The 27,408-nt window shown below is 41.1% G+C and overlaps 3 protein-coding genes across 4 annotated transcripts in view; 2 read left to right on the top strand and 1 right to left on the bottom strand.

The window, feature by feature from the left end:
• The window catches only part of LOC149323170 (leucine-rich repeat and immunoglobulin-like domain-containing nogo receptor-interacting protein 2), an 813,307-nt gene that overhangs the window by 527,333 nt on the left and 258,566 nt on the right, over nucleotides 1-27,408 (top strand). The gene's annotated exons all lie outside the window — the stretch shown is intronic.
• LOC149323172 (uncharacterized protein F54H12.2-like) lies at nucleotides 13,041-14,351 on the top strand. Its single transcript, XM_089536949.1, has one exon. The coding sequence runs from the start codon at nucleotides 13,041-13,043 to the stop codon at nucleotides 14,349-14,351; it is 1,311 nt and encodes a 436-aa protein (XP_089393075.1).
• LOC149323171 (uncharacterized) lies at nucleotides 24,735-26,091 on the bottom strand. Its single transcript, XM_089510191.1, has 3 exons — nucleotides 25,673-26,091; nucleotides 25,450-25,560; nucleotides 24,735-25,359 (listed from the first exon to the last, which is right to left on the bottom strand). Exons 1-3 carry the CDS (start codon nucleotides 25,964-25,966, stop codon nucleotides 24,817-24,819), a joined length of 948 nt encoding a protein of 315 aa, XP_089366317.1. The 5' UTR covers nucleotides 25,967-26,091; the 3' UTR covers nucleotides 24,735-24,816.

Genomic DNA, 27,408 nt, shown 5'->3' with positions numbered 1-27,408 from the left:
TCTCTTCCAACTCTAAGATTCTATGATTCTGTCTGATATCTCCTCATACCAAACTGCAAGGGTCCCAAGATCTATGGGGGAAAGCTTTCTCTTAGTCTCGCCACCATCTCAGGCTCACCTGCTGAAAGTGTGAGAAAGAGAGAGAGAGACTTCTCAATGGCTGCTCCCACCCTCTGGACTGTGCTTCCATGGGAGACTAGGCTGGCCCCCTCATTGCTTTCCTTTCACTGGTGGATAAAGATATTTTTATTGAAACAGGCTTTTAATATAAAATCATTCTCAGGGAGGTTGTTATACGGGGTGTGTTCTCTATTTATGTTTTTAACTTTTGTATGTTTTACATGATTGTATATGGTTTTAGCAGGATGATTTTAATTGTTTTTAAACATTTATTGTAAAGTTTTTGAACTATTTCTTTGGTGACCTACCTTGGATCCGTTTCCAGGAGAAAGCCAGCATATAAGTTAAATAAATAAAACAAACATGTGCAAATTTTATGCAGAACAAACCCCCAATTTTAGCATTTTCTGTGCAGGAAATTAATTGTTCTATCAATGAATTAATATTTTTGCATTGAAATATTATTTTCCATGCAGAAAATGATGTTTCCTACTCAGAAAATGCTGTTTTTGCACAAAACAACCATCTGAATTTTGTTCAGAATAAGTTCCAAACTGCAAAAGTTCTCAGAAGTCCAGGAGTCTTCTCATAAGGGTCTCTCAACTCTAGAAAAACGTGTTTTTCAACCATCTTTTAAAGACAATTTTCAAATATGTTTTCTCTCTTTAATCAGGAATTTGAAACCAGGTTTCCTCAGTCCTACTCCAACATCTAAACATCAGAGCAGTGAAAATCTGACAGTGTAATTTTCATTGCATTTCTCAGAATCCTACTGGCATCCTTGTATTTTGCAAGTTCCTTACCACAATGCAAGATATATATATTTTTTCTCCATATGGAAATGCATGTATATTTTGATGAACATTTCTTATAAATTATGCACTTGTTTTTATGTTTTCTGTAATATGCAGGTTTATACTTCCCCCCTCAACTAAGTGGATTTGTGTGCATTTTTGAACATGCACGATTTTTAAAAATATACGTGTGGTTTTCTGTATGTTTTCAAATTTAGTTAAATGAACAGAAAGCCTCAGAAATGAGCAGATTTTAAAGTCAAAATGTGCTTTCTCCTGTTTCCATTCTTTGTGACCCAAAGAAATATCTCTTCTGTTCCCACTAATAACTACAATGTTCTGGTTCCCTTCATAGTTCCTTCAGAGCCCCTAACCTCAGTTCAAACACTGGGTGAACCTACACTGTAAAGATAATGCAGTTTGACACCACTTTACATCCTATGGAATTCTAGGATTTGTAGTTTTACAAGGTCTTTAGCCTTCTCTGACAAAGAGTGCCTCATCAAACGACCAATCCTGGCATTCTGTAGGATGAGCCATGATAGTTAAAGTGGTATCAAAATTCTACAGTGTAAATGCATCCATTGACATGGATCTATCAGACTTTGCCTCTGTGAACAAGAATAACCAGTTGAATTGAGCATATTACTCTTTAAATCAAGTCCTCACTCTGCCTCTGACTTCTTTATCATTCCCTGGCCCAGTTTTATCTTCTGCATGCTTTCACTTTGAATACTGGATGAACCTGATGTTTTGTCTGCAGCCCTTGTGAACTAAATGCTGTTTTGTAGTTTCATTTGTTATGGCCCAATTAAAATGTCATAAAGGAAAATGGATTGGCAAAATGGGCTTCTCTCCCTGTTTTTTTGGGAGGGGTGATAAAATTGGATTTTTGGCATCTATTTTAATTAGACTGTTGTAAAACACACTCCAGTCGTTTAGCCAACATTAGAAGTAACTTGTAGCCAGGAGAGAGAAAGAGAGCTCACTTTCCCTTACCACAGTTTTTTTCCTCATGCAGATTGACATAGCCTGCTTCCAGATGTAGCTGCTGGATTCACTGTTGTGAATGCTGCTATACACTTTTCTTTTTGCTGCAAAAGGTTTAGGAAAAGAGGCAGAATAGTATTTAATACCCAGAGCACTGTTTTTCACCTCACATCATCTACCCACAGAGTTTTCAGATTATGCCTCAACCTCTTGTTGACCTGAAATGTTTACTTGGCAACTTAATGGGTATTGAAAGCAGAGCAAAAGGAAAAGACTGCAAGAAGCCAAGGTCCATATACTTTAAAAGAGAGAGGGAGGGAGGGAGAGGGAGAGAGAGAGAGAGAAGGACATCAGCCCCTTAAGTCAATATTATTTTCTTCCTTGGGGTTAAACTACATCATTTTCCTGTGCAATTCCACCTTTGGTGTTTGGATTTTTAATAGGCAGAACAAGGAAAGGAAAGATTGTAGTAAGATTTCTCAAATGCAGTGATCATGGACTTTTGATATGGCTACTAGGGATGGATGAGAATTACACGTCAGCTTTTGTAAGAAGATAACGAAAATTGTACATTTCTTCATATTCAGATGGAGGGGGAAGAAAAAAAATCCTAAACATTAAAAAAAAAAAGTCCAAAACTGTGAGAAATACAGTTGCCAGTTCAAGAACAAGGAGGATTAGAGAGAGAAAGAGAGTGACAGAGAAGAAGGATGTGTTGGAAGTGCAACAGTGCTTAGCACTGAAGCGTTAGGAAGGCCTCAGAGTGAAAGTTGTAACAGGGTTAGATAGTTTGAGTGACTCATATTGTCCTTCCTCATTGTCTACCTGTCCTGACCTCTCTGTGATGTAAAATGATACTCTCGGGGCTGTTTCCTCCTCTCCCCTTCCCACTAGTCCTCTCTCAGTTCTTCCCTAGAATGAAGCTAGTTTAGATTAGCACCCTACCTTTCTTATCTTAGAATGGATTTCCTATAATAAAGAATTGGTTTGTTTCTCAAAGGCATTGGTGTCTTTGCTCCTTAATCAGCATTTTGAATCATGCACTTTTTATCAGGATGTAGATAAATGTAACTGTGAGGGTTAGGGAGGAGAGAAAGGAGGAAGAATACAAAGGAAGGAGGAAGAAGTTGGGTGCAGGTAGCAGAGATGGGGAAAAGGAGAATGAGGGGGGGGGAGAGAGAGAGAGATGAAGGATATTTAATCAGGAGTTGCAAAGGGGCAGAAACAAACAGGATGAGAAAGGGAGAAAACTGAAATCAAGAATTAATGGAGAACGGATAAAAGAATCAAGTGTGTGAGTAGAGATGAAGAAAAGCAGCAATGCTTGCTAATAGTGGTGTAACCTACATGCATCACAGACCAATGCACTACCGTTTTATCCACTTAGATGAAGGTGAAGAAAGTGGGCATAGAAAGATAACAATAAGATATGAAAACTGTTCACCTGGAACACACAAAGGTGGGCAACTACAACATGATTCCATCCATACTGGAATTTGAACTTGATTTGGCCATAATAAATGGGGATAAATTTTATTTAGATTGTAAGCCTAAGGACAGAGAACCGTTTTGCTGATTTTTTACTTGCGATGGTGCCATATGAATAAATGATGGCGGTGATGGTGACTTTCATTTTGTTTGTTTGTTTGTTTGTCTATTTATTGTATTTATACCCCATTCTTTAGAGCAGCTTACAAATTGTTAATTAGACAGCTTACAATCTAAAAGACATGACCCAAAACGAGAAGGGAATGACAGTGTGAAAGGGGATAAGGTCCAGCAGATACTGCTCATTCTTCTCTCCCTCTGAGGCCATGGCAATGGCACTTGGAACGGAGGGAGGGCTCTTCTTACAAGTTTATAAAGAATTTACAAAAATGTGCAAATTTCTCAATAGTTGGGGGAAATCTGAAGTGTCGAATATTCAAACCTGGGAAAAAGCAAAATTGATCAATTTCCCCACTGCTCATGGCCACCAAGATACCAGCTTGTTCCAGTGAACACATCTCAGTTGTGTTCCCACCTGTGGTTACCACAGATGTGGCTTCCCACATGCTCCTCACAATTTTCATGCTACTGAGGCAATGAAAAAAAAGGCAGTGTTATATTACCACTATACTAGCACAGGGTGGGAAAGGATGTGAAATTGGGGGGGGGGGGCAACTCTAATGGGTTAGGAGAGACAGCTTTGCATCCTTTCAATCCCACTTCAGGAGGCACCCTGTGTTACTGCTTCCCAGCACCATCACCATTCTTGCTGGCAAACAAAAATGGTATGTGTGTATATGCGAGCGGGACTTCCAGTTTGCACGAAGTATGATTTCATTATTAAAAAGCATCCTGCAGGAAAGTACCTTATTTCAGAGGAGAACTGTTACCCAAAGAAAGGTGATGGACTCTAGTGGTCCCCACCCAGTATGTCAGCATTACTTTAAATGTTGGAAAAATTAGCTTTTTGGAAGAGGCAGGTAACCTTTAGGGCCATTGGCACCTGTATATACCAGTAATAACTGAGGTGCACTGTACCTGAAAACTAGCATCAAGCAGTGGGCTGTCTTGCGAAGTAACAGAGACTTGATGTTCTTTCTCAGGAATCTACAATGGGATTCAGGACTGGTTGATGGCTTTAACTTTGGAGTGACAAAAACAGTGATTGGATGAGGACAATCCCAGGGTTGATGGACAGTAACAGTGGCTGGAAACATGGTAGGGAACAGACATAACAAGCTGGCTTTCCACTTCAGTGCAATGAGACCATCTGTGTCTCTTTATGCAAGAGGAAATGCAGAGGACATGGGGAGGAAAGGACCTGGATTGTACACATCCCCTCAGATATTTGCACCTTTTCTCCTGGAAACTTCATCTAGTGTTCCAAAAGGTCAGTTGAACACCTTAGGTACATGCTGGCTCCAGATATGAAATATGAAAATATGAAGACTCCAAAAACAGGACTGTTCTCCCAGAAGCATCTGGCAGGTATGATTCTTCTCACAAACAAGATACCCACACTTGTAGTGCCTTGGTTTGGTGCAAAACTGCATTGTTTTTGGTAAAACTACACTGCAGCTCATCTGAAATCTGGCAGTATGCTGACAATTTCAGAGGTGGCATCAGAGGCAGAGGGATCCAAGAGATGGCCATAGGAGCCGCCTGCAGCTTGTGGTCTGGGTCCACTGACTGGACCAATCTCTGATTGGCCCCAAGATTTCTCTGCATTCTCAGTACTTTTTAGTCAGGTTTTTATATTCTCTGCCAGTTCCTCACATGTACAAACAAAACCTCCGAATCTCCCACTGGATGTACTGCAAGACTACCCAAGCTCCGTTGAGAATTTTAGTTGTCTCACAAAATTTATATGAGTTTGTAGAAAGGAAGCTCGCCTTATGAGTGCCTGCTGAAAGGCTCTTTGATTTGATCCCAAAGCTTTATGTTTAATCCCCTGGTTTTTCAGTAATCCACAGTCTAATTTTGCAGGCAGGAATGGAATGCCTTCTCCCCCTTCCACAAACTCACAAAAAGAAAATGTGAATCCAACCCCACTTCTGTAACTGGACACCAGTGTCTGGAAGTGGAAAATAATTGTTTCTACAAAAACGCTCTAAAGCTGCCAGATGTGGATTTGTTGAAGAAGGAGTTGTAAGGATATAGGGAAAGCAGCCATTATTAGGGTGCCTATTTTGAATAGGAATGTAATTCTTCACTAATTTCATTCATGTACAAAGCAAAGAGTAATGTTAGTAATTGTCTTCCCTTTCCCTGGAGAAAATCTTTGAAAACTGTGCAGTATTTTAAGATGATTTGCTGTTCATGATTTACTATGTGCACAGTATGTACGTGTATTTTTTGTTGCAGCAAAACTAGAATCGTCTACACAAGAAACAACAACTTTTTTTTTGAGCAAAGAACCTATGTCCAAATTTTGCACAGAATAAGTGAAAGAATTTTCATCAGACCACAATTCTCTCCATCGAATTCCATAACATTTGAGAACCATGTTTTTTTCTTAGGTTGAAAACATTTTTTAATGTTCTTTCCATCTCTAATTTTAAAAGAACCATTTATTTGGATTAGCTGCATTGTTCCCTTACAGGTCACTCCATTCACTGGTTTTCTTGGGGCACAATCTCATGTGCATTGCTTCTCCTAGCCATGTGAGGAAGAATTTGAATGCTACCTCCTTGCAGAGATGGAAACAAATTATCATTTTTCCCTAATTGGTACAGTTAGACCAGACATAGCAGGAGGACCTTGAAAAAATGTAAATAGGCTTAACTAAACTCATCTATCAACCTGGCATGACAGGTCTTATTATCTGAGTGGATCTGAGCCTTTTTCAAGTGTTGTACTTTCCATCAGAGAAAAGTAGCATTTTAGCCCATCATCATCATTCTCACTGTCCTCGCATGGAAAGTGATTATCTGAAGAGGAGAGTCTCCTCTGTGTATGGAGGCTCTCTTCTTCAAACTGTCATTCTCCATATGTCTAGAGTGAGGGTACAATAAGGGGACTAGCATGGGCCCATCAGGGACGTAGCCAAAGGGGGGGGGGTTCTTGGGGTCCGGACCCCCCCCCTTCCATTAGAAAAAGGAATGGTGTGTGCTGCTGTGCCGCCGCACCCAAGCCCCATTATAATGGTGGCACTTAGTCTGGACCCCCCCCCCCCCTTCCTAAAATCCTAGCTACGTCCCTGGGCCCATCCTCATGCATATGCTTATACTGGGTGTCATAATGCTTTAATTATGGGTTTCACAATTGCTCTAAATTGGGGAAGCAAGGAAGAAAGTGCAGTCCAAGGGCTGCATGAGATCCATTTATGAAATAAAGCCATGACCCACATGCCACTGCCAGTCTAAGTTCCTAAGTCATCTGCTAGTGTTTGTTTCAGTGACTGTCTTTGCAAGATCCTATGGACTTCACAAACACTTCTAGCTGGAACATGGGGAGCCTTCCCAGGGGTTGGTCCCTGGTTAGAACTTCCTTCCTAGGTAGACATTTAGACCGCAAGGACTTTTCATAGTGTGTTTTTTTAAACTAACTTTTATCTCTTGTTTTTTTAATGGCATTGTTTAAATGGTTTTAATTCTACTGGTAGTTTAATTGCATTTGAATAATATTATCTGCATTTGCTATAATTTTTGTAAGTTACTTTGAGTCCCAGGTTTGGGGAAAAGATGGGAAATAAATAGGTAAATAATTAATAATTCGGAAGGAGAAATGGGAGAGAAAAAGATGAGTTAACCTAATGTTTTCTCGTCTGGCACAGATTTCAGAGGTACTGGCATGTGACCCTTAACAGATCACCTCCCAAGGAATGCAGCCATTCACAGAAAAACAAAATGAAGGAGGGCTGTTTAAATGATTTTGTTGAAGTCTTCCCCTGAAATTGAGATAGGAATTTAATTCTATTGCTCTGGTTATGCCAAACTCTGAGCAATAATTTCGACAGTGGTGAAATTCCACAGTTTCTCCATCATTCACATATTTCTGCCAAAGCCAGTTTGTGTTCAGTTTTATCTTGGTGCCCAGATATCTTTCTAATATACAAACAGTAACTCTATTTATGTGGGGCATGATTAAAATGTGGTTTTGTGGCTAGCTGATTTGGTTGAATCCTCTGATGCAACTGATTTGCAAACCCTTTAAATAAAAGCAGTGGCTCATTTAAACTACTTTATATGTACACTGGTTTTACTTCTACAGTATTTCCCCTTTCATATAATGCAAGCACTTAAGGAATATGTTCCCTAATGTCTAAAGACATATGTAATTCATTCTGCTTTTTAGAGGTGGGATTTCTAGTGCTCTTGCCAAAAGTGTTGGGGGGCATGTTTGTGTGTGTACACGCACATATATAAAATCACATAGTAAATACCCTTTCATGTGTAATGGTTCAGAAGTATTGCATGTGATTTTAATTCAGTCTAGTAAAATTCAAGGGTGGACTAATGTTATTCTGCAGGCCCAGAAGAGAGGGATTTTGCCCCTCTGCAGATCCTGCCTCATCTTCAAAATTTGTTACATAGGGCTGGGAAATTCCCACCAGGTTATAGAGGGTTTTTAGAAAGGGAATGTCAACCCCACTCCCCACCGTACCAGAGGGTCTTCTACTAATGTATTGTTTGATTGAACCCTGGATTGGTTGGACTGCAATAATTGGAAACAAGCATTGAAAGCTACAAATGTCATATGAAAATGATGCAGTATTGATTGTTATAAGTGTAAGAAATTAATTTAAATCCTAAGGTATTTGTGTTGGCAATGGTAAAAGTGTGAATATAAAAAAAGAAAGAAAGAGAGCCATTCCTTCTTCTTCTGTCTGTGAAACTGGCAAATACTAAATATTGGAGGAGTTCCCAAATGCCAAAATTAATAGAAGAATTTATTAAACTGTGGTATCCAGCTGTTCTAAGGAAATTAATTTGGGCATTATGAAAGTGAGAGAGGGTTCCATGGATTAAAGTGTATTTGAAAATCAGTCAAGATCTTTACTACAATATTAAACACTGTGAAAAATAAAATAGTGACTAATCCATTCCCATTTATGCAGATCATCTAATTCATTTTCACAATGAAGTTTTACTGTGTATAGTGACCAGCAGCTATACACTGTAGAAATAATGTACTCTGACACTACTTTAAATGTTGCAGCTCTATTCTATAGAATCCCAGGATCTGTAGTTTTACAAGGTCTTTAGCCTTCTGTGCCAAAGAGTGTTGGTGCCTCACAAAACTATATTGTAGATCCCAGGATTTTGTAGGATGGAGTCATGACAGTTAAAGTGGTGTCAAACTGCATTATTTTTACAGTATAGATGCATCCTAAGTGGACTGCCCCTTTAACAACATCTTTCTGTTCTCTCCCCCCTTACTTGCAGTGCTTAATTCCTTCTCCCTGAAACCTGCTCTGGAGACTTCCCCAACTCTCTGGAGCAGGTTTTGGGCAGAGGTGCAAGGGCCTACAAGGGAAGGCAGATTCCATTCAACTAGCAGATGGCCTTCAATTGGCAAATAGATATTATTGGATGTAACCCAATGTTGTTGTTTTAATACCATTGCTGTATTTAACATAGGCTGAATCTCCCTTATCTGGAATTCTAAAATCTGAAATGTTGCAAAATTAAAAAAAAAAAAATGGGTGGCTGAGATGGTGGCACCTTTGCTTTCTGAGGGTTCAGTGTTCACAAAGTTTGTTTCATGCACAAAATTATTTAAAATATTGTCTAAAAATACCTTCAGGCTATGTGTGTAAGGTATATATGAAACATAAAGGAATTTTGGGTTTAGATTTGGGTCCCATCTCCAAGATACCTCATTATATACATATGTATCAAAATATAGGTACTGGTATTTTAAAATCCAGTAATATAAAATAAAATTTGAAATGCAACATACGTCTGATCCCAAGCATTTCAAATAAGGGAGACTTAACTTGAAATAATAAATCAGCTCTCTCTGGGATCTAAAACCTCACAGAAATCCAACATGCCATTTTGCAGCATCTTGTTGCTATAGTTGAATTAGCTTCTCTGTCTTACAACTGATTGTAAATAATTTCCCTATGTCAGTAGTAAAGGGTGGCACCTCTCGTCAAACTCATAAGCCCCGCCCACTGACAGGTGCCCCGCCCCGGAAGTCCCGCCTTAACAGGAAGTCCCGCCTTAACCGGATATCCGGCCTCCTGCCGGAAGTCCCGCCCTCCCCGGATATCCGGCCTTCTGCCGGAAGTCCTGCCCTCCCCGGATATCCAGCCACACCCCCCGCTTGTGGCCCCACCCCAGCATGAAACCCCGCCTGTAGGTGGAGCGTCTGAAGGGACTCATGTGACCATGATGATTCAAAAGGGCCAATCAGAAGACTGTTTTAGCAACGCTACAGGAAGCCTTTGGGCAAGCCCAGACATGTTCAGGGAAGACAGCATGGAGTCAACCACCGCTATTCCAAGCTCTGGCGGTTTTTCCAGGCCATCTGCAGCAAGAAAAAAGCAACCTGCAAGGAAGGCCGCCCCTAGATTCACCTCTTTCCCCCCGCTACTGCCAGGACCTATGGGTTTTTCCAAACCCCCGGTACCCTTGCTTAAGGAAGGCTGGGCAGAATTTACGAAGCCTCTCTCGCTAACTCCTGCAGACCTGAAAACCCGTGCTGGTAAGAAAAAGACCACCGTGAAGGATTCCCCCGTGTTTGTTTTTTCAGCAGGCCAAGAGGCTGGGGCTAAAACCATGAGCTCGCCGGACGGGGGTATAGATGGCCTTGATAATGGATCTGACCTAGAGTGTGATTGCGGTTGTGATCTGAAAGCACTTTTCCCGAAGAGGGAAAGACCTCTGATTTCTGATCCAGAAGAGCTAGATGGCAGTGTGTTTAGTAAAGCAGCCCCACAGAAGATTGAGAGCTCTGTGGGAGAGCCTGACACAGCTGGATCGGCTAACCAATCACTCCTTGATGACCTGATGGAGGCTGCCTTGGGGGACAACTCTGAAAAGACAGATGCAGTTTATGACAGCTTACCGGTAAGAGTTTTTTGTATTGAGTGGCTGTTTTTTTTTAAAGAAAGAGAGAGGTGGGGGGTGCATTGCATGCAGAGGTTTTTTACTAAAAGATGTTTTAAATGTTTTTGCCAACAGGAGGCTGGTGTGCATGAAAGTGACGTGAAGAATCTTCAGTTCGGAAACTCTCAGAATGTAAACATATCCTGTGTTTCATGTGTTTCCTTCAAGCCTGAAGATTAGATATGCTCTGTGTAATTTGCAATAAAAATGGTTTGATCTATACCTGCGTGTTCATATTTACAGCAGCTGACAAAATGTCAGAACATGAAAAAATCCTAAAGAAAATATACTACGACCCTGAAGAAGTTGGAAGCTTTGGCGGTGTTCATCCCCTCTTTCTAGAGGCCAAAAAGCAGAACAAAACCATCCGGAAGGGGGAGGTTGTTGGATGGCTTTCCAAACAGGACAGTTATACACTACATAGGCCAGCCAGGGTCCGTTTTAAAAGAAACAAGACTGTTGTATCTAAAGTGGATTCTCAATGGCAGGCTGATTTAGTTGACATGCAACAATTTTCTAAGTATAATCGGGGTTACAAGTACATTTTAACCGTGATAGATATCCTTTCAAAATATGCCTGGGCTGTGGCTCTGAAGGATAAGTCAGGTAGAGAAGTGTCAGGAGCCTTTAATACTATTTTCTCAGAAAATAACAGAAAACCTGTTAAGTTACAGACAGATCGTGGCTCCGAGTTCTTAAACAAGCCTGTAAGTAGCCTTTTAAAACAACATGGGGTATATCACTTTGTCACCAATAATGAAGTTAAAGCTGCAGTTGTGGAGCGGTTTAACAGAACTTTAAAAACAAAAATGTGGAGGTACTTCACAGCCAATAACACCTTCACCTATATTGATGCCCTCCCATTGTTTATAAAAAGTTATAATCATAGTTTTCACCGTACTATCAAAGCAAGGCCTGTTGATGTCAATGATTCCAATGACCTAGCAGTGTGGAAAACAGTTTATGGGACCCCTGTCAAAAGAAAACAGGAAGTGCCAGTGCTCAGAAAAGGAGACCACGTTAGGATTTCTAAAAGCAAGGGAATATTTGCTAAGGGCTATGAACAGAATTTTACTACAGAGGTATTCATTGTGGACCATGTCATCAGAAAAGCAGAAAGGCCTGTGTTTCTTCTGAAAGATTATGATGGTGAAACTGTGGTTGGCAGCTTTTATCCTGAAGAATTACAAAAGATTAACACTGCAGAGGACCAGGTATACAGGATTGAGAAAATTCTAGCTACAAAAGGGAAGGGTAGAAAGAAGCATTACCTAGTGAAATGGCTAGGATGGCCAAGCAAATTCAACAGTTGGGTTCTTGCTTCTGAAGTTGGCAAACCTGTGTAATAGCTGCTGGTGAAGAGGTGGAACAATGGGGGATGGTAGCTTTTATGTTGTACTTCCAAGTAATGCCTGTGCAGATGTTTTTCCAGAGAACACGATCTCAAGTTTTACTATCTCTGTCGCAAGACCTCTGGAGCTTCCTGGGGAGTGGGAGGTAGGCCTGGCCGAGATACAGTACCCTCATAGTTGGAACACTGTAACTTCTGATGTGTGGTTTGAAATTGCAAACGGGAAAAGGCGGTGGCGTTACCTTCTACAACGGGGCTATTATTCAAGTATCCCTGAACTACTTGCACACATGAACAGCCTTATAAAAACACACAATGATCCCCCAGAAGTGGTTCTGCGGTATGACCAAGTGTCCAGAAAGGTTTGGCTTGAAACAGATGGCACATACACACTGATGGTTGGTGCAGAATTATCCTACATATTAGGGCTGTTTCCCAACCATCATGTCAAAATCCTGCCTTTCGCAGCAGACATCACTGGGGGTTTCACCAGTTTATATGTTTACACAGATATTGTGGAGCACCAGATAGTTGGGGACGTCTATGTGCCTTTGCTACGCTGCGTACCTGTGCAAGGACAGAATAATGAGCGTGTCAATATTTGTTATGACAAGCCTCACTACATTCCTGTAAGCAAGCACCATGTTGACACCATCACTGTTGAGATAAAGACAGATCAGAACAAAAAAGTCCCATTTCGCTTTGGAAAGGTGATTGTGAAGCTTCACTTCCGGCCCAGGAGAACTCTGCATCTTTAAAAAAAAAAAAATGGTGATCGTAAAATCATATGGGGACCCAGCCCTTTACAGAAATTATTACAGAGCCCAGGCTGGAAATGGCCTTCCTGGATATCAGGGTGTCCCCCAAATGTATGGGGCAGGGCTTGGTGGGATTTTCAGAGGCCTTTTTCGAAAAGCTGTACCGCTTTTAAGAAGAGGCCTGGACATTATTAAACCTCACGCAAAAACAGCTTTTCGTAATATTGCCAAAGATGTTGCTGGCAAGGTGACTGAGGCAGTTCTAAATAGAGTGACACCTCCAAATCTGCAAGAAGGATCGGGCCTGATGTACATTAAAAGAAGGAAGGGGTTAAAAAGAAAAGCATCACAGGCGAGGCTGACAGGCCCTCCCCACCCCCTTAAAAGAAAAGTCCCACAAGAAAAGAAAACTCAGAAGCGGAGAGCTGTGCGAAAGCGACAGAGGGCTCTGGCTAAGAGGGACATCTTTTAAACCAGCATCATGGCCTTTATCCATTGTGGCTCTGAAGAGTGCACTAAATCTGAATTAGATTTATTCCACATTGGGCCTACTCAGACCAGTATTGAGAGAAGTGTGTTTATTGAGGTTCCCCCACTGACTGCTCTTACAGAATCTGCCCCACTTGACTTTTTCATTGCCGGGAATGGTGAGGACTATATGGATCTGAACAACACGCTCCTCTATTTGACCTGTAAAATAGTGAATGAAGATGGGTCAAACCTTGCAGAAGATGCCAAGGTAGGGCTGGTGAATTATCCAATAGCCTCCATTTTCAGTCAGGTTGATATTACTATAGCAGATCGTCTCGTCAGCCAGAGTAATAACTGTTATCCTTACCGATCATTCATTGAATCTGTGTTAAACTACAGCGATGACACTCTAGCAACTCAATTTTCTGCAGGCCTGTTTTATAAAGATACAGCTGGAGAGCATGAATCAGCTGAGCTGGATGGGGATAATGAAGGTTTTGTTAAAAGAGCAGCCCTGACGGCTGCAAGTAGAAAGATAGACTTGCTGGGCCATCTCCATGCTGACCTGTTTTTTCAAGAAAAGCTTTTGCTAAATGGCGTTGATGTGAAAATTAAACTCACCCGCAACAAAGATGCTTTCTGCTTAATGAGCGATGCTGCAGACAGGCAGTACAAACTGCAAATTCTATCAGCCTCCCTTTTTGTCAAAAAGGTGAGGGTGTCCCCTGGTGTCCGCCTGGGACACGCCGAAGGACTGTTGACTTCCAATGCCAAATATCCTGTGGATCGTGTGAGTATGAAAGTGTTCAGCATCCCGAGAGGCAGCCGCGTCTCTAATCAGGAGAACCTGTTTCTGGGACAATTACCTAAACAGGTGGTTATAGGCCTGGTGGACAATGATGCCTTTAGCGGTATTTACAACAAAAATCCGTTTAACTTTAAACATTATGATATTAATTTTGCGGCCCTTTACCTGGATGGAGAACAGAATCCAATGAAACCGTTTCAGCCCGATTTTCAAGAGGGAAACTGTGTGCGAGAGTATATGAGTTTGGTACAAACGGCGGGCAAGCATATGAAAGACAGGTCTCTTTTAATTAACCGTGAAGAATATGCAAGAGGTTACACACTTTTTGCATTTGACCTGACTCCAGATCAAGAAGGAGGTGACCACTACTCTTTGATTAAAACTGGAAACCTGAGGGCAGAGCTGCGTTTTGCCAGGCCCCTGCCAACCACTGTCAATATGGTTGTTTATGGAGTTTTTGACAATGTGATAGAAATAAATCAACGAAGAAATGTCTTGTTTGATTATATGTAACATGGATAGCCTGCAGTTAACCCGCATACTGACTTCTGACCCCTATACTCGGAAGAGCTTCTATGGAGTCTTCCCCTGTGACATGCTCCCCAGAAAGAAGCTGCTGCAAAGGCCCCTGAGCTTGGTCATAAACACCCATCCTCACAACCTTCCAGGAGAACATTGGCTTGCTATATACTTGACAGAAGAAAAAAATGGCGAATTTTTTGACTCCTACGGACACCCTCCAGACCACCCTCTGTTTCCTAAAACAATCATGAATTTTTTAAGAAAAAATGGCTACAAAACTGTGTTTCAGGGTCATCCAGTACAAGCCCCAGACTCTGTGGTTTGTGGATATCATTGTGTGTTTTTTCTGCAACAGCGCGGCAAGGGCCTGACATTTAAAAATATTCAAGACCTATATTCTCACAATTTGGAAAAAAACGATGAGATGGTTGTACAGTTTGTGAAAAAGAAGAAGAACTTGCCCGGGCTTGTCTCAGACATGTTCCAGACTACTCAGGGATGTGTATCCTGTAATGAATTTCACCACCGCATTTCCTAATAAACACACCCCCTCAGAGGGTTTTATTAAAACATAATCTGTGTCCTGGCTTTTATTTTCATTTTAAAAAAACACTCACAGACTATCAAATAGTTTAAAAAGAAGACTTTTATTTCTATTTCTTTTTCTAAAAAATAGCGGCGTTATAAAGTGAGCCAGGTACAAGCAGCATGCCGTTGTTTTTTAAAAGATCTGTGTGACAGTACAGGTGTAAGTGACAAAGAATCTTCAGGGTTCTTTAAACGGTTCAAAAGTTCTCTATTGGCAGTGTTACCCACCACAGAAGTTGGAGCGTTTATTTCAGCCATGGCCCTCAAAAAAACATCCCAGCCTTTGGGGAGGCGTTTGGTTGGTAAAGCATGAGGCTGTATTATACTTTTGACTAAGTCCAATATATTAGATCCAGTTACAGATTCTCCTTTATACACAAAGACGCCCTTGTCATCCCACGAAGAAACATTTTTGTTTTGACTCATTTTGTTTAGTAACAATCTTGCATTATTTTTGTACCTGACAGGCAGATTGTCCAACACTTCTTGAATCATGCCATCAGGGGAGTTCATCACAACTTCTTCAGAAGGGGATTCGGGTAGAAACAGATTTAAACTTTGTTTCTCTGCCTCCTTCTGTTTTACATGAGTTAGATATTTTTGGAGTAAAGCATCATAACGTCTGGCTTTCTCATATTCAGTTAAGTCGGTCCTACGTAGAATTGCCTGCATTTCAGTATCTAAGGAAGAGATTGCTGTAGTTCTGATGTTTTCATCTTTAGAAGCTGGGCCCTTTAATTGTTCTAGCTGATGGCTGGGGACCAAATACATTTTTTCAGCATATTCCATCACTGTTTAGTTAAAAGGCCTGTTATTAGAGGAACTGCGAAACTTAGCAGTGGCCCCAAAAAACCCCCAGACTGCTTCACAAGGTACTTCTTTTTTCTCAGGGACAATTTACTGTTACCCAGAGTTTTAATAAGGGTGCGTCTTTTTTTTAATACACGCACCTGCTGTGGGGATAAAGGAATGTTGCCTTTTAAAGTATTGAGGGCTATTTCTGAAATGGCTGCAACAAGGTCATCCGAAGCTGAACACAAAATGGCCTTTCTTTGACGAGGAGGCACTGTAATAAGCAGTTTTAAAAGTGCCAAGTTTCTCTTTACGCGACTGGACATGTTTCCCCATGGAGGAGCAGACAACAACAGAGCCCTGGATTGTTAAAACCGGGCCCTTTTGTGGTGGGAATGGTTTTTCTTCATTATATATACCACAGGCAAATCTGGAGGGAAAAGGCAAGTTCTTAGCCTGTAAGAATCAGGGGTGTTAGCATTCAGATCCAGCACTAAATACCCATGAGGTTTGTTTGTAGCATCAGCAAACACCTCCATGAAGAAATTGACATTTCCCGGATACATCTGTCGAGCCAAAGTAGCAATTTGTAATTTGTCCCGAGGATTTTTAAAGAGCACCATATATTTAGCGTTAAGGCTGATGGTCCGGCTACTTTTTCCTTTGCAAAAAATATTTTGGGTAATGAAAAATACACTCAGATTCCTATGATGTACAAATTGGGTGAAAACCCGCTCAAGATCTCTATTTTCAGAACCATGAATCATCAAATCATCTATAACCAAAAGATTTACTTTATTGGGGGGTAACAGTTCATCATCATCAAATTTATCAGGCATCCCCTGTACAAACTGAATAATAGGGTATTTACATTGGAGTTCTTTGTACAAATGTTGCCAACAACTGTAACACCAGACAATATTTTCAGGCATTTCTGAGAACACACTACCAGCATGATCCAGCATATTTTTTATAAAAAACGTCTTCCCACAGCCACTAGGTCCAGCGAGAATAGCTGAGAATGGGTGTTGCCAGCGTGTTTCCATTTTAGTAGCCATAAGGAAGTGTCCTAAATCCTTCAGTAATGACCCTTTTATCAAAAACAACTTTTTGTGTTTTTTTGAGATTTCTAGTGTGAAGTGTCCAATGCTGCTTATTTCTTACAATACCTGGCTGCTGTACCACAATTTCATGAGGTGTGGAACCTTTCTTGTCTGAGACGTAGGAGAATACCAGGTCTTTGAGACTGTCAAAATTAATTTTTTCACAGTTAGCGCTGTTCAATGTAATCCCCTTGACCTTCATGCAGGCTGTGCCGTTAGACAACTTATAACCGTAGGTCTTAGGCCCTGCTGACACAAACTCTGTAATGGTCTGATCTGCAGGAACCTCACTTGTGAGATCCCCGAGAAAATCTCCGAGAGGAGGGTCCCACTCTCCTTCCCGACTCACAAATATGACACTGTCTGTGTCATGGTACAAAACACGTCTCCCAAGCTTGTCTAAGAGTGCATAAAGTTCCAAACGTGCATAGGCCGTTGTAAAACAGGCAAGGAATTCGTTTTTTCTACCCGAGGTTGTCACCCGGTCGTCGGAATATTTCCAGGAGACACAAACAGCCTCATCGTCAACAAATTCAAACATTGAAACCTTGTAAGCATCAGAAAAAAGCAGCTGAAAGAATTCATCGGGGTCTCTCAACACCTGAGTGTGAGGGAGGTTTGTTCTCTGCCCAAACTTCCCCCACAAAGAATTTAAAAACAGCTTTGCAATCTGGCGCTTTGCAGGGTTCACAGCGATCTGATCTTTGCGCAAAAGCACCCCCTCCCTCATATGATATTCCTTTATATACTTGTTTTTGTCCTCATCGGTAACACACCAGTGAGGATAGCCTGAAGCTTCCTGCTTCTGTCGTAGGTGCATCTCGATGTATTTTGAAAACAACACAGAAGACCTGCGTGCAAAGTGCCATACCTCATAGATTTCCACAACCCTGTACCCCTTCTCTAGAGCCACATTTAACTCAACGGAGCACCACGTCCCCTTTAAGGCTCTTTGTTCATCTGTATGTTTGCACGGGTCCAACTGCCGCTGTTCTGCACAGGTTGAACACAGCACAAACATAAGTTTTCCAGAGATCCTGGAAGGCAAAACTGGAAAATAGAGTTTTCTGGGAGGAATAACTTTTGCCTTCACTATGCCAAAATAGTTTGTGACCGGTTCAAAGTCCTTATAAATGACTTTGGGATGCCCCAGAGGGTATTGTTTGGTTTTGTTAACATAAGGGTACAGGCTGGTGAAATCGTAGTATTTCACTGTCTCCCCACTTTTAGGTTTATAGTAGAGACAGATGGCATTTGTACGACCCCCAAAGAGAGCATCTCTGGGGTGTAGGGGTTCTGGAAGGCGGGATGAAGCAAGAAACGTTTGGAGTTTCACATCTGTTTTTACCATATTATCCCATTCGTGTTGCCAAATCGTTCTCAAATCAAAACCCCGGCTTTTGAGTTCAGCTGCTTTTTTCTGTGTGGAATTGTAGAGAAATTCATAAGATTTCCCCACCACAGGGTTTTTCTCCTGGGGAGGATAACACAGGACACATCCACGATAAAAGCAACCATTAAATTCAAAGGCTATTTTCCTATTACCTACAGCGGCATACCCGTCAAGAAAATAATCTCCAACTTTAACCTCTCCACCATTTAAGGCATGCTGAATCTCAAGCTTTTCCTCATGTTCAATATACAAAAGCCATTGAATAGACGGTGTGGAGTATCGCTTAAACTGATTGTGGTAATTTACAAAACTTGGAATTGCAATGGTGTTTTCTTGCAGAAACTTAAATCTATACATCGCAAGAGAGACACTTGCAAGGGTGGGGAATTGGAGGGGGTCTATAGCAAACCACTCCTCATATTCTTTTTTCCCTTTCTTCCCTTTCTTCCCTTTCTCCACTAACTTCTTTTCTTTTGTCAGTTCTACAATTTCATGCCTGTACTTGGTACAGGCCTCTACTAAAATTTCAACATCCTTTTTGCAGTAAAACACAAGCTCTTTCTGCATGTCAAAGATTTTATCCTGATTCTCTGAATACCATGCTAAAAAGGCTTCCTTTTCACCAGGCATCATATATTTTACACCAAAATCTTCAGCTGAGGGCATTGGGCCTACATAATCCCAATGCTCAGGTGTGTTAAAGTAATGGGGAAAATATCCCTTATAGCTCTCAAAGCCTAGAGCTTTGGGTAGTTTAGAGAGGGCCATAGGGAGGTGACTCAGGGAGTCAATAAATTTTATATTCAATTTTTCCACTGTAACAGAAATCAGTTTCCCACCCTGAGCGATAATTTTTACATCAAGTTTTTCTTTCACCAGCTGATTCAGCACCAGGTAACCATCATAACCCTTAGAGTTATGTGCTAAGAATGTGCAGTCAGAAAACTGGCGGTCTATAAATGTTGTAATAAAGTCAGATAAACATGTCTCCCCTTTAAATTCCCAACTTTTGCCAGCAAGGGGCCACTCATAATCTTCATCCTCATCATCGCTGTCATACTGCTTTTTAGCCCCTCTCTTATACCTCCGCTTTCTTTTGTTACCATTTTTAAAGCACTCTACAGTTTCCCCTGGAAATGCTTTTACAAAGCAGTAGTTAGGGACATGTACACCAGTTGCTTGGTGACACTCGAAATCGTAAAATAGATACTGTACAGAAACCTCAGGGGTTTTTAGGGGCTGCATGAAGCATTTATGTTCATCATCTTTTGTGATGAACCCCCAACAGACTGTGCACTGCCGGCCTTTACACTCTTCCTCATCATGGTAACTTTTCTGGTAATGCGAGCATTTAGGACAATAGCTCCTGCTTTCACAGCGTACCTTTCCCTCTGAGACCAGCTGCCTGTGTATTTTTAAGCACTCTTTAGACCTACAATTCAGCTTACAGTCAAAACACCTAGCCTGTTGATCTACCACAACCGCACAATCTTTTCTCAAGCAGAGGCGACAGAAATATAAGCAGGTGTGATTGTTATGGTTATATAGGCTCTGGCAAAATATGCAAAAATTTCGTACCCCGAATAAGGCTTTTACATTGATTACCCCATAGAAGTGTTCGTCATGCAGAAGCAGCGTGTATGTTTTTTGATATTGAGGGCCTTGGGTTTTAAACAGACTCCACCCCTTCTTAGAATAATGTGCCACATGAATATTAATTTTTAAGTGGTTTTCAGCATGTGAAATATCACTTAAGGTCACTTTTTTCTGATCGGACCAGCCAAGCTCCTTATACAGTTGCCTGGCTGCTGTCAGCAGTTTTGCATCTGTGGGAATCTTTTCACTCATGACAGCAATCAGGCCACCGCCAAAACAGAGGTTAGTGCCTGTATAATTTAAATCAACCAAATGTTTTCTTTTTCTGGCAACTATTTCACTAGAGGGGATGGAGCCTATTGATCTATGCCCTCCGCCCCCTGGGGGTTTCACAATCGTAATTATGAGACGAAAACTGGAATGGGCACAGATTTCCATGTTGCTTTGCAACAGGTTACTCAACTGTGATAGAAAATCCTCAGCATTTAAAAGGTCCTTACTTTTTTTAACAGAATACAGAGGATTTCTTAGGCCATCAGCCTCCAGTCTAATTTGAACACAATCTCCCAGACTAATTCGCTGGTTAAGATCGTCTAGAATATTTTGTATTGAGTTGTGTAATGCGTGTATAGCTTGCGTGTACGATGTTACATGCTCTAAGTTTCTGAATCGGAACTCCTCACCGATACGCACTGTACGATACAACCTGTGGGTCCACTGCCATGAGCGTACACGCTCTGCATACACGGCAGGGGGGCCCTCATCATCTGGGGAGCCTGGGATGTTTGCAGGTAGGGGCTGGCTCTCATCCCTGGATGATTCAGAAGACTCCAAATCATTCTGAGGTTCTGCACTGGAATAAGAAGGCTGGTTATTATCAGAAACAGAGTCACAGGGGTTTTGGTTCTCAGCCCTGGATGGGTCAGAGGCCACGGAAGAAGGGGTGCTGGAACAAGAAGGCTGGTTATTATCAACACTATGTTTAGTGTTTTTTACCAGGCTCCTCGAGTTCAGGCCCCCTTTACATTTCCTATTATTTTTCCGAGTGTGGAGTACTTTTTTTGATCTGTTAATCAGGGTGGTTACTCTTCTTCTCCAGTACAGTTTACCATTGGCAGGTTTCTTCCAGTACCCCGCCACCCTGCACCATTTACCATTCCGGCCTTTCTTGATCCTTGGTTGTAGTTTACCTCTGCCTATCTGCCGATGTTCAAGGGACCTGTCCACCATGTACTCGTTATATTTTTTAATACTCTCGTAAAAAGCATCCATATGAGCTTGTGTTACTGGATTGTCCCACATATAATTCAAATGGGCTTCATAGCCCTTGGCCCGTCTAAGGATCGCGCAACCTTTCGCTACCATTTTCTGCATCTCCACAAAGCAGGCCGATAACGTTGCAGCTTTCTTTCTGCGGGCTTCAAAGCGTTGTAAGAGATTTCCGTCAATCACCATCACCTGCTCATTATTTTTTTGCTTCTTAGAAGCCTGGGGTGTAGCATCGTGGGGTTCTTCTCTGTTACGTTTCAGAGATTTGTCTAAAAGCAAACAAAATAAGAAGTATTATAGCTCACTCACTCACTCATTACCCCCCCAGCCCTTAAATACCACAACACACACACACACACACACACACACACACACACACTGTACCTCCACTTTTATTTGTTGTCACTGGAGTTTCAGGTGCCGCATTGCCTTCGTGGCTGCCTTCAGCAAACATCAATTCTGTAAAGAAAAGACACTAATTTCAGAAAGAACAAACCCACAAAATAACACATTTAATGTTGTTAGCCCCCACCTCTAAATTATTATTTTTTTTTGACCCACAAAGCAGTGCTAATATTGTTAAGCACAAATTTTACCTAATTCTTCATCTGTTGGGTGTGTCAGGTTTGGGGCCTGTGTTTTAGCCAGCCCTCCTGTGCCCTGTGCAGTCTCCTCTGAAGGAACGTTTTGGACCTGTTTTTCCATGGCTTGCAGGGGCTATGAAGTACCAGCTGTGCCTGATGAACACAAACATGTTGAGACATGCCCACTAAACCCACCCCTCGCATATCAGAAAACCCCACAGAATTATACTGTTGAGACTGAGCTGCCACATTTCTGCTTCTGACAAGAAATGGAGAGGCAGACATTCAGCATTGTTCATGTTTACTTAAATCTAGTATGTGACCAAGTTCCAGATGAACAAATAGATGAAAAAATATACCACACTTTACAAAAATTGGCCAATTCAACTCAGAAGCACGTGGAAGAAAAAATGGAACCCTTAATAACACAGTTGGAAATTCCAAATATTTCTCGTGCTTGTGAAATAATCCATTTAGTTATGAGGTCTCAATTTTCTGATGGAAAAATCAACTGGGGAAGAATTGTGATGACTCTCTTATTTGGAGGTTTTATTGCCAAAAAGCTGAAGACCAGAGGTGTGCCTCTCACAACAGGAAATGTACAGCAAATTACCAATTGCATTGCCGGCTATTTGATAATGGAGAAACACATCTGGATGAAGGAAAATGGCAGCTGGGTAAGTTTAACACATATTCTTTAGGAAACCCTATGGAACCAGTGATCAATTGAGAAAAATGTGTTGCCCTAACAGTTTTTTTCTTTTCATTATTTCAGGAAAACGGCTTAATAATGACGCATGAAGTTACACCCAGAAATATGAGAACAGCTGTTTTTAACCGTCTGTACAATATTTTATATCTAAAGTGGTTGTTATTTCCGGCATAAGCTCTTGTATGCTAATGTCCTATAACAAAGCTATCCACCCAATAAAATCTTTTGAAATTACCTAGTCACCATCAATTCCTAACCCCTACACACACACAAAGCAATGCTCAAAGCAATGGTAGTTAACAGGCTTATTTAAGAAAAACTGGCAAAAAAAAAAAGTTTTAAACAGAATAAAAAGATTTTCCAAATGGGCACTTATTTGAGAAAAACCAAAAAAAAAGAGCTTTTAAAACAGGCACATTAGACAATTTAAAACCTAAAAAAGAACTTTTTGGGGGAAAATGGCAAAAAGAAGTTTTCCAAATAGGCTTATTTAACAATTAAATGAACTTTTAGCACCAACAAGCCAAAAGTTAACAATACAAAAGGCTGTAACTCTGCTGCGTATGAGTAATCAGCTCTTGACCATAAACCCATTAACACCTCTGGAGCTTTGTTTTCTACCCCCATCAAATCTTCCCACAAAGTCTCCAGAATACTCTTAAAAAAAAGCTTATAAAGCATTTTAAACCTTGTTTCACAAAAAGAGAGCTTTTTAAAATAATATTTGACAAAAATTTTTAAAAATGTACCAAGCACATGTTTTGCATGTGGAAACAGGGGCCAGACTTTTTAATACACATCTTTCTTAATCCCATCAAACATACCCAGCAGTAAGCAAAGCAAAGTTTTTTTAAAAAGGCTTCTAAAGCATTTTAAACCTTGTTTCATAAATACCAAAAAGAGCTTTGTTAAAAATATATATTTAACAAAAAAAAAAAAAATTTAAAACAGTGCTGAGCACATGTTTCCAAGTGAAACCATTTGCCAGACATTTTAAAAACCCGTATATCCTAATCCACACATTTCTACTCTCAGTAAGCTTTGAAAAGTATTTTTTAAAAAGGCTTCTAAAACATTTGTAGCACATGTAAAATTTCTTTCTAACAGAACTACATGCTAACAATTAAAAACATTTAACAGGAAAATGCATAAATACCAATGTTTTTATGGCCCAAAGCCCCAGATTTTAGATGAAGTCCATGGAAAAAGAGAAAGCCGCATGTTATGCTTGTAATTTTAAAGCTGCTCAGTTTTCCCCCCCAAATTAATGGACATTCATCAAATATTTATTCTTTAGTGAGGGAAAAGGCCCACAACAGCCCATTTTGAATAAAGTTTAAAAATGGGGAAAAGGCAATAGTTATAAAGGCCTTCTTTTAAAAAACAATGCTATGGAATATACAGGAAAAAACTTACCAAGAACCACAGAGTCTCACAGGTATGGCAGCCAGAAAAGGACAGACCCCCTTCTCTGCAGAACTTTTATACGTCAGGTAACCAGTCTGTGATTGGCTCTTGAGACCTGCCCCCACCCACCCCTAAGAAAAAGGGTAGGTTGGATCTATCCCCCCTCCCCCAAAAGGTGGTCCTTGGAGGTGGATCTATGACCCAAAGGTGGTCCTTGGGGGTGGATCTATGTCCCTCCACCCCCCCTAAGGTGGTCCTTGGGGGTGGATCTATGACCCAAAGGTGGTCCTTGGGGGTGGATCTATGTCCCTCCATCCCCCTAAGGTGGCCCCCCACCCCTAAGGTGTACATGTTGCAGGGCACATAGCCATGTGGTAAGCCACCCCCCTCCCCTTTTCTCTTTTTAAAAAACTTTTTGCAGAGGGCCCCACCAGGGAAATATAGTGTCTGTTTAAAACTTCAACCATGCTTTTTGTTTCTGTGTTTAGGAGACATTGGGAGGGGGCCTTGGGGGGTTGCAAAAAATGATTTTCAACCCTCTACATTATTTAAGAGCCACCCTGATTTCTGCTTTTTGTTTGAAGTGGGGGGGGGGGTTGGAGAGGTAGCTGTACAGCTTAATTGTAAGAATCTCTCCTTTGCTTTATTTCTGTTTTTAGGCTAAGGAGGGTCAGGAAGTTTGGAGGGTTTCTGTAAGAAGGCTTCCCCCCACCCCCTCTTCATTGTTTAATTTAAAGAGCCATCTCCACCCTCCACCCCTCCATTTTGTATCCCCCACACCACCAAAGCCTCATGTTTTCTAGGGAGATTGAGTGGTGCATGAATACTGATACCCCCCCCCCCCATTGTAAATACTCATTATGAGCCAGCTCTAGAGTAGTCACTTTTTTGAAAAGAAAATCACAAACACCTTTTTAAAATAAACTCTTTTTTATTTTATAACCTTTTAACAAACATTTTTAAAAAAATATCAAAGCAGCCAACAGTTTTCAAACAAACTTCTAGTCAGTCTTTATGGATCAGATGGTCTGTTAATAGTTGTTAGAAATGTTTTATAAGATCTATTTTTAATCACTTTTAACACATGCTCCAAAATAGGCTTATCCCTGGGTTTCAAAATGTTATTTAATTCCTTCAGTGAATTTTCAGATCTCTCTACTTTAGTTACAAGTTGCAAGATTTGGTCTACAGTCTCATTTGTTATCAATAGGCCATTGAAACTGTAAGCTACAAGAATATATACGTGTAACACGTTTTTAAAATCTATTTGCCCACATAACCAGCTCAGTTTTCTACACAGATAACGTTTTGACCACAACAGACAGTCATGGGAATTTTGAGCAGGGGCAGAGATTACACAGCCAACACAGGATTCATAGCGATATTGCTGCAAACAATGGGTGATGATTCCATAACACACAGCTCTGATTGTTGACCGCATGAGAACTTTCAATTCTCTGGGAGAAAAATTTAATGGTTCTTTTGGAACATCTAGTCCAAGAATTTTAGCCATGACCACAGGGCTAGGTTGAGCTGTAGACATCTCGACGAAATCCTAAAAAAGAAAAAAGATAGATTACCTTTAAAATGCATTTTTAAAACACACACACTTAATACCAAAATCCCCTTCTAAAAGATGACTTACTGGAATATCATTCCAGCCAATGCTTGCAAACCTCCACAGAGCTATAGGTAATGTGTTGCCTCCACATGCTTCAGCACACTTCTCTGCAGAACTGCTACTGGCCTGAGGTTGCTAAAATATAAAGAAAATAGTCTTTTTTTTGTTTTTTTAGAGGAGAGGTGGGGAGCCGACTTTGTAAGGCTAGTCAAAACCCTTTAAAAATAAAAAAAACCCACTTTTTTACCTGCATTACAGCTGGTTCTGCTGAAACGGCATCCACCAGGCGGTTCCATGCTTTGCAAATCTCATCAGCTTCTTCGCTAGCCAGGTCAGCATAGGTAGAAAGCCCATCATCTGAACTATTGCTAGGATAACGCTTTCTGCTTTTTGGCTTCACATCCCCTGTTTCTTGCTCTGTAGAGTTTGCAGAAGTAGTGGGGGCCTCCATGTTGTCTTCTCTGAACATGTCTGGGCTTGCCCAAAGGCTTCCTGTAGCGTTGCTAAAACCGTCTTCTGATTGGCCCTTTTGAATCATCATGGTCACATGAGTCCCTTCAGACGCTCCACCTACAGGCGGGGTTTCATGCTGGGGTGGGGCCACAAGCGGGGGGCGTGGCCGGATATCCGGGGAGGGCAGGACTTCCGGCAGAAGGCCGGATATCCGGGGAGGGCGGGACTTCCGGCAGGAGGCCGGATATCCGGTTAAGGCGGGACTTCCTGTTAAGGCGGGACTTCCGGGGCGGGGCACCTGTCAGTGGGCGGGGCTTATGAGTTTGACGAGAGGTGCCACCCTTTACTACTTATGTCTCCCCTGCTTTTCCTCAAGGGCTGTTAGTTTAGCAGCAACAACCTGAGTGAGAATATTAAGGGGAACATTTGCTTCTACTACTTTCAAAGGTACTACTAATCTGTTTTTGTCTGAACGGTATATATTAACGTGTATTTTCCTGTTTTGCACATCTTCATTACTCTAGTAACAGCTGCTATTCTTTTTATATCTTCTGAAAGGCATCTCATATAATATGCATTATTATTCTCTTTCTGTACATTAATTTTCATGAAGCATTGGCCCATCTGTTAGAACACATACATTTTACCTTTCTATCATAAGAAAGCTCCTCTTAATTCATTGGGATGTGTGGTTTCCCCTCCTTAAAACAAGCAGCCCATTCAAATGTAATAACCAACACCCTCCTCCTCTTTCAAAGTATCCATTTTGAACGTCGCCATTCATTCATCACTTTCTTCCAGAGAGTATTGCCACCCAAGTGGTGCACCCTAGTTTTGCTCAGAATAATAAAAATTCTTCCCTAGTCTCATTCTAAAACCTCAAAACCTAATAAATAAATAAATAAATAAATGGTATGTGCTGAATTACACAGTAATTGAACCTTATTAGTATTGCAAATTAGCTCCATTTTCTTTTCTTCTTTCTCCAGCCTCCTCCCTTGCTTTTGCAAAGATGCAGGATAATACAGCCATTGATTAATAGAGCTTTCAACTTTGAACATTTTCAAATCACATCATTATGAACACAGGCAGAATAGAAAATGACTGTGGAGTACAACTTTTCAAAGGATGCTTGCTGGAAACTATTAAGAGTTTAATTAGGCCTTTAAGCTGTGATACTGAGCATATCTACTTGGAACCAAGTTCTGCCAAAATCACTGAAGCTTCCTTCCAGTCACATGTGCCCAGGATTGGATTAATGCACAAGGACTTCCTGTTCTCTTCTGTAAAGGGCATTGCTTCTCTTTTTTAGAGGCACCCCACATTATGTATGTAGTGGAGCCTCCTATCATTTGTAGAAGGTAAGGAGAAAGCTTCTGCACCTATGGGGCTCCAGAGCATCAGTAGAGCTTCTTCAGGTGGAGTACCTGCATGTATAGAGCTTCACAAGGACATTGTGGCCACTGAGTTAAATTATGTCAAACTGATTCTTTGCCCTCAAGTTCTCTAATCAAAACATAGAATTAAAAA

This window comes from Sceloporus occidentalis, unplaced genomic scaffold, assembly GCF_023333645.1.
Source record: "Sceloporus occidentalis isolate IW3139 unplaced genomic scaffold, rSceOcc1.0.p SCAF_1, whole genome shotgun sequence".
NCBI classification, from domain to species: Eukaryota; Metazoa; Chordata; class Lepidosauria; order Squamata; family Phrynosomatidae; genus Sceloporus; species Sceloporus occidentalis.
This window is presented reverse-complemented; position numbering and strand designations above follow the sequence as displayed.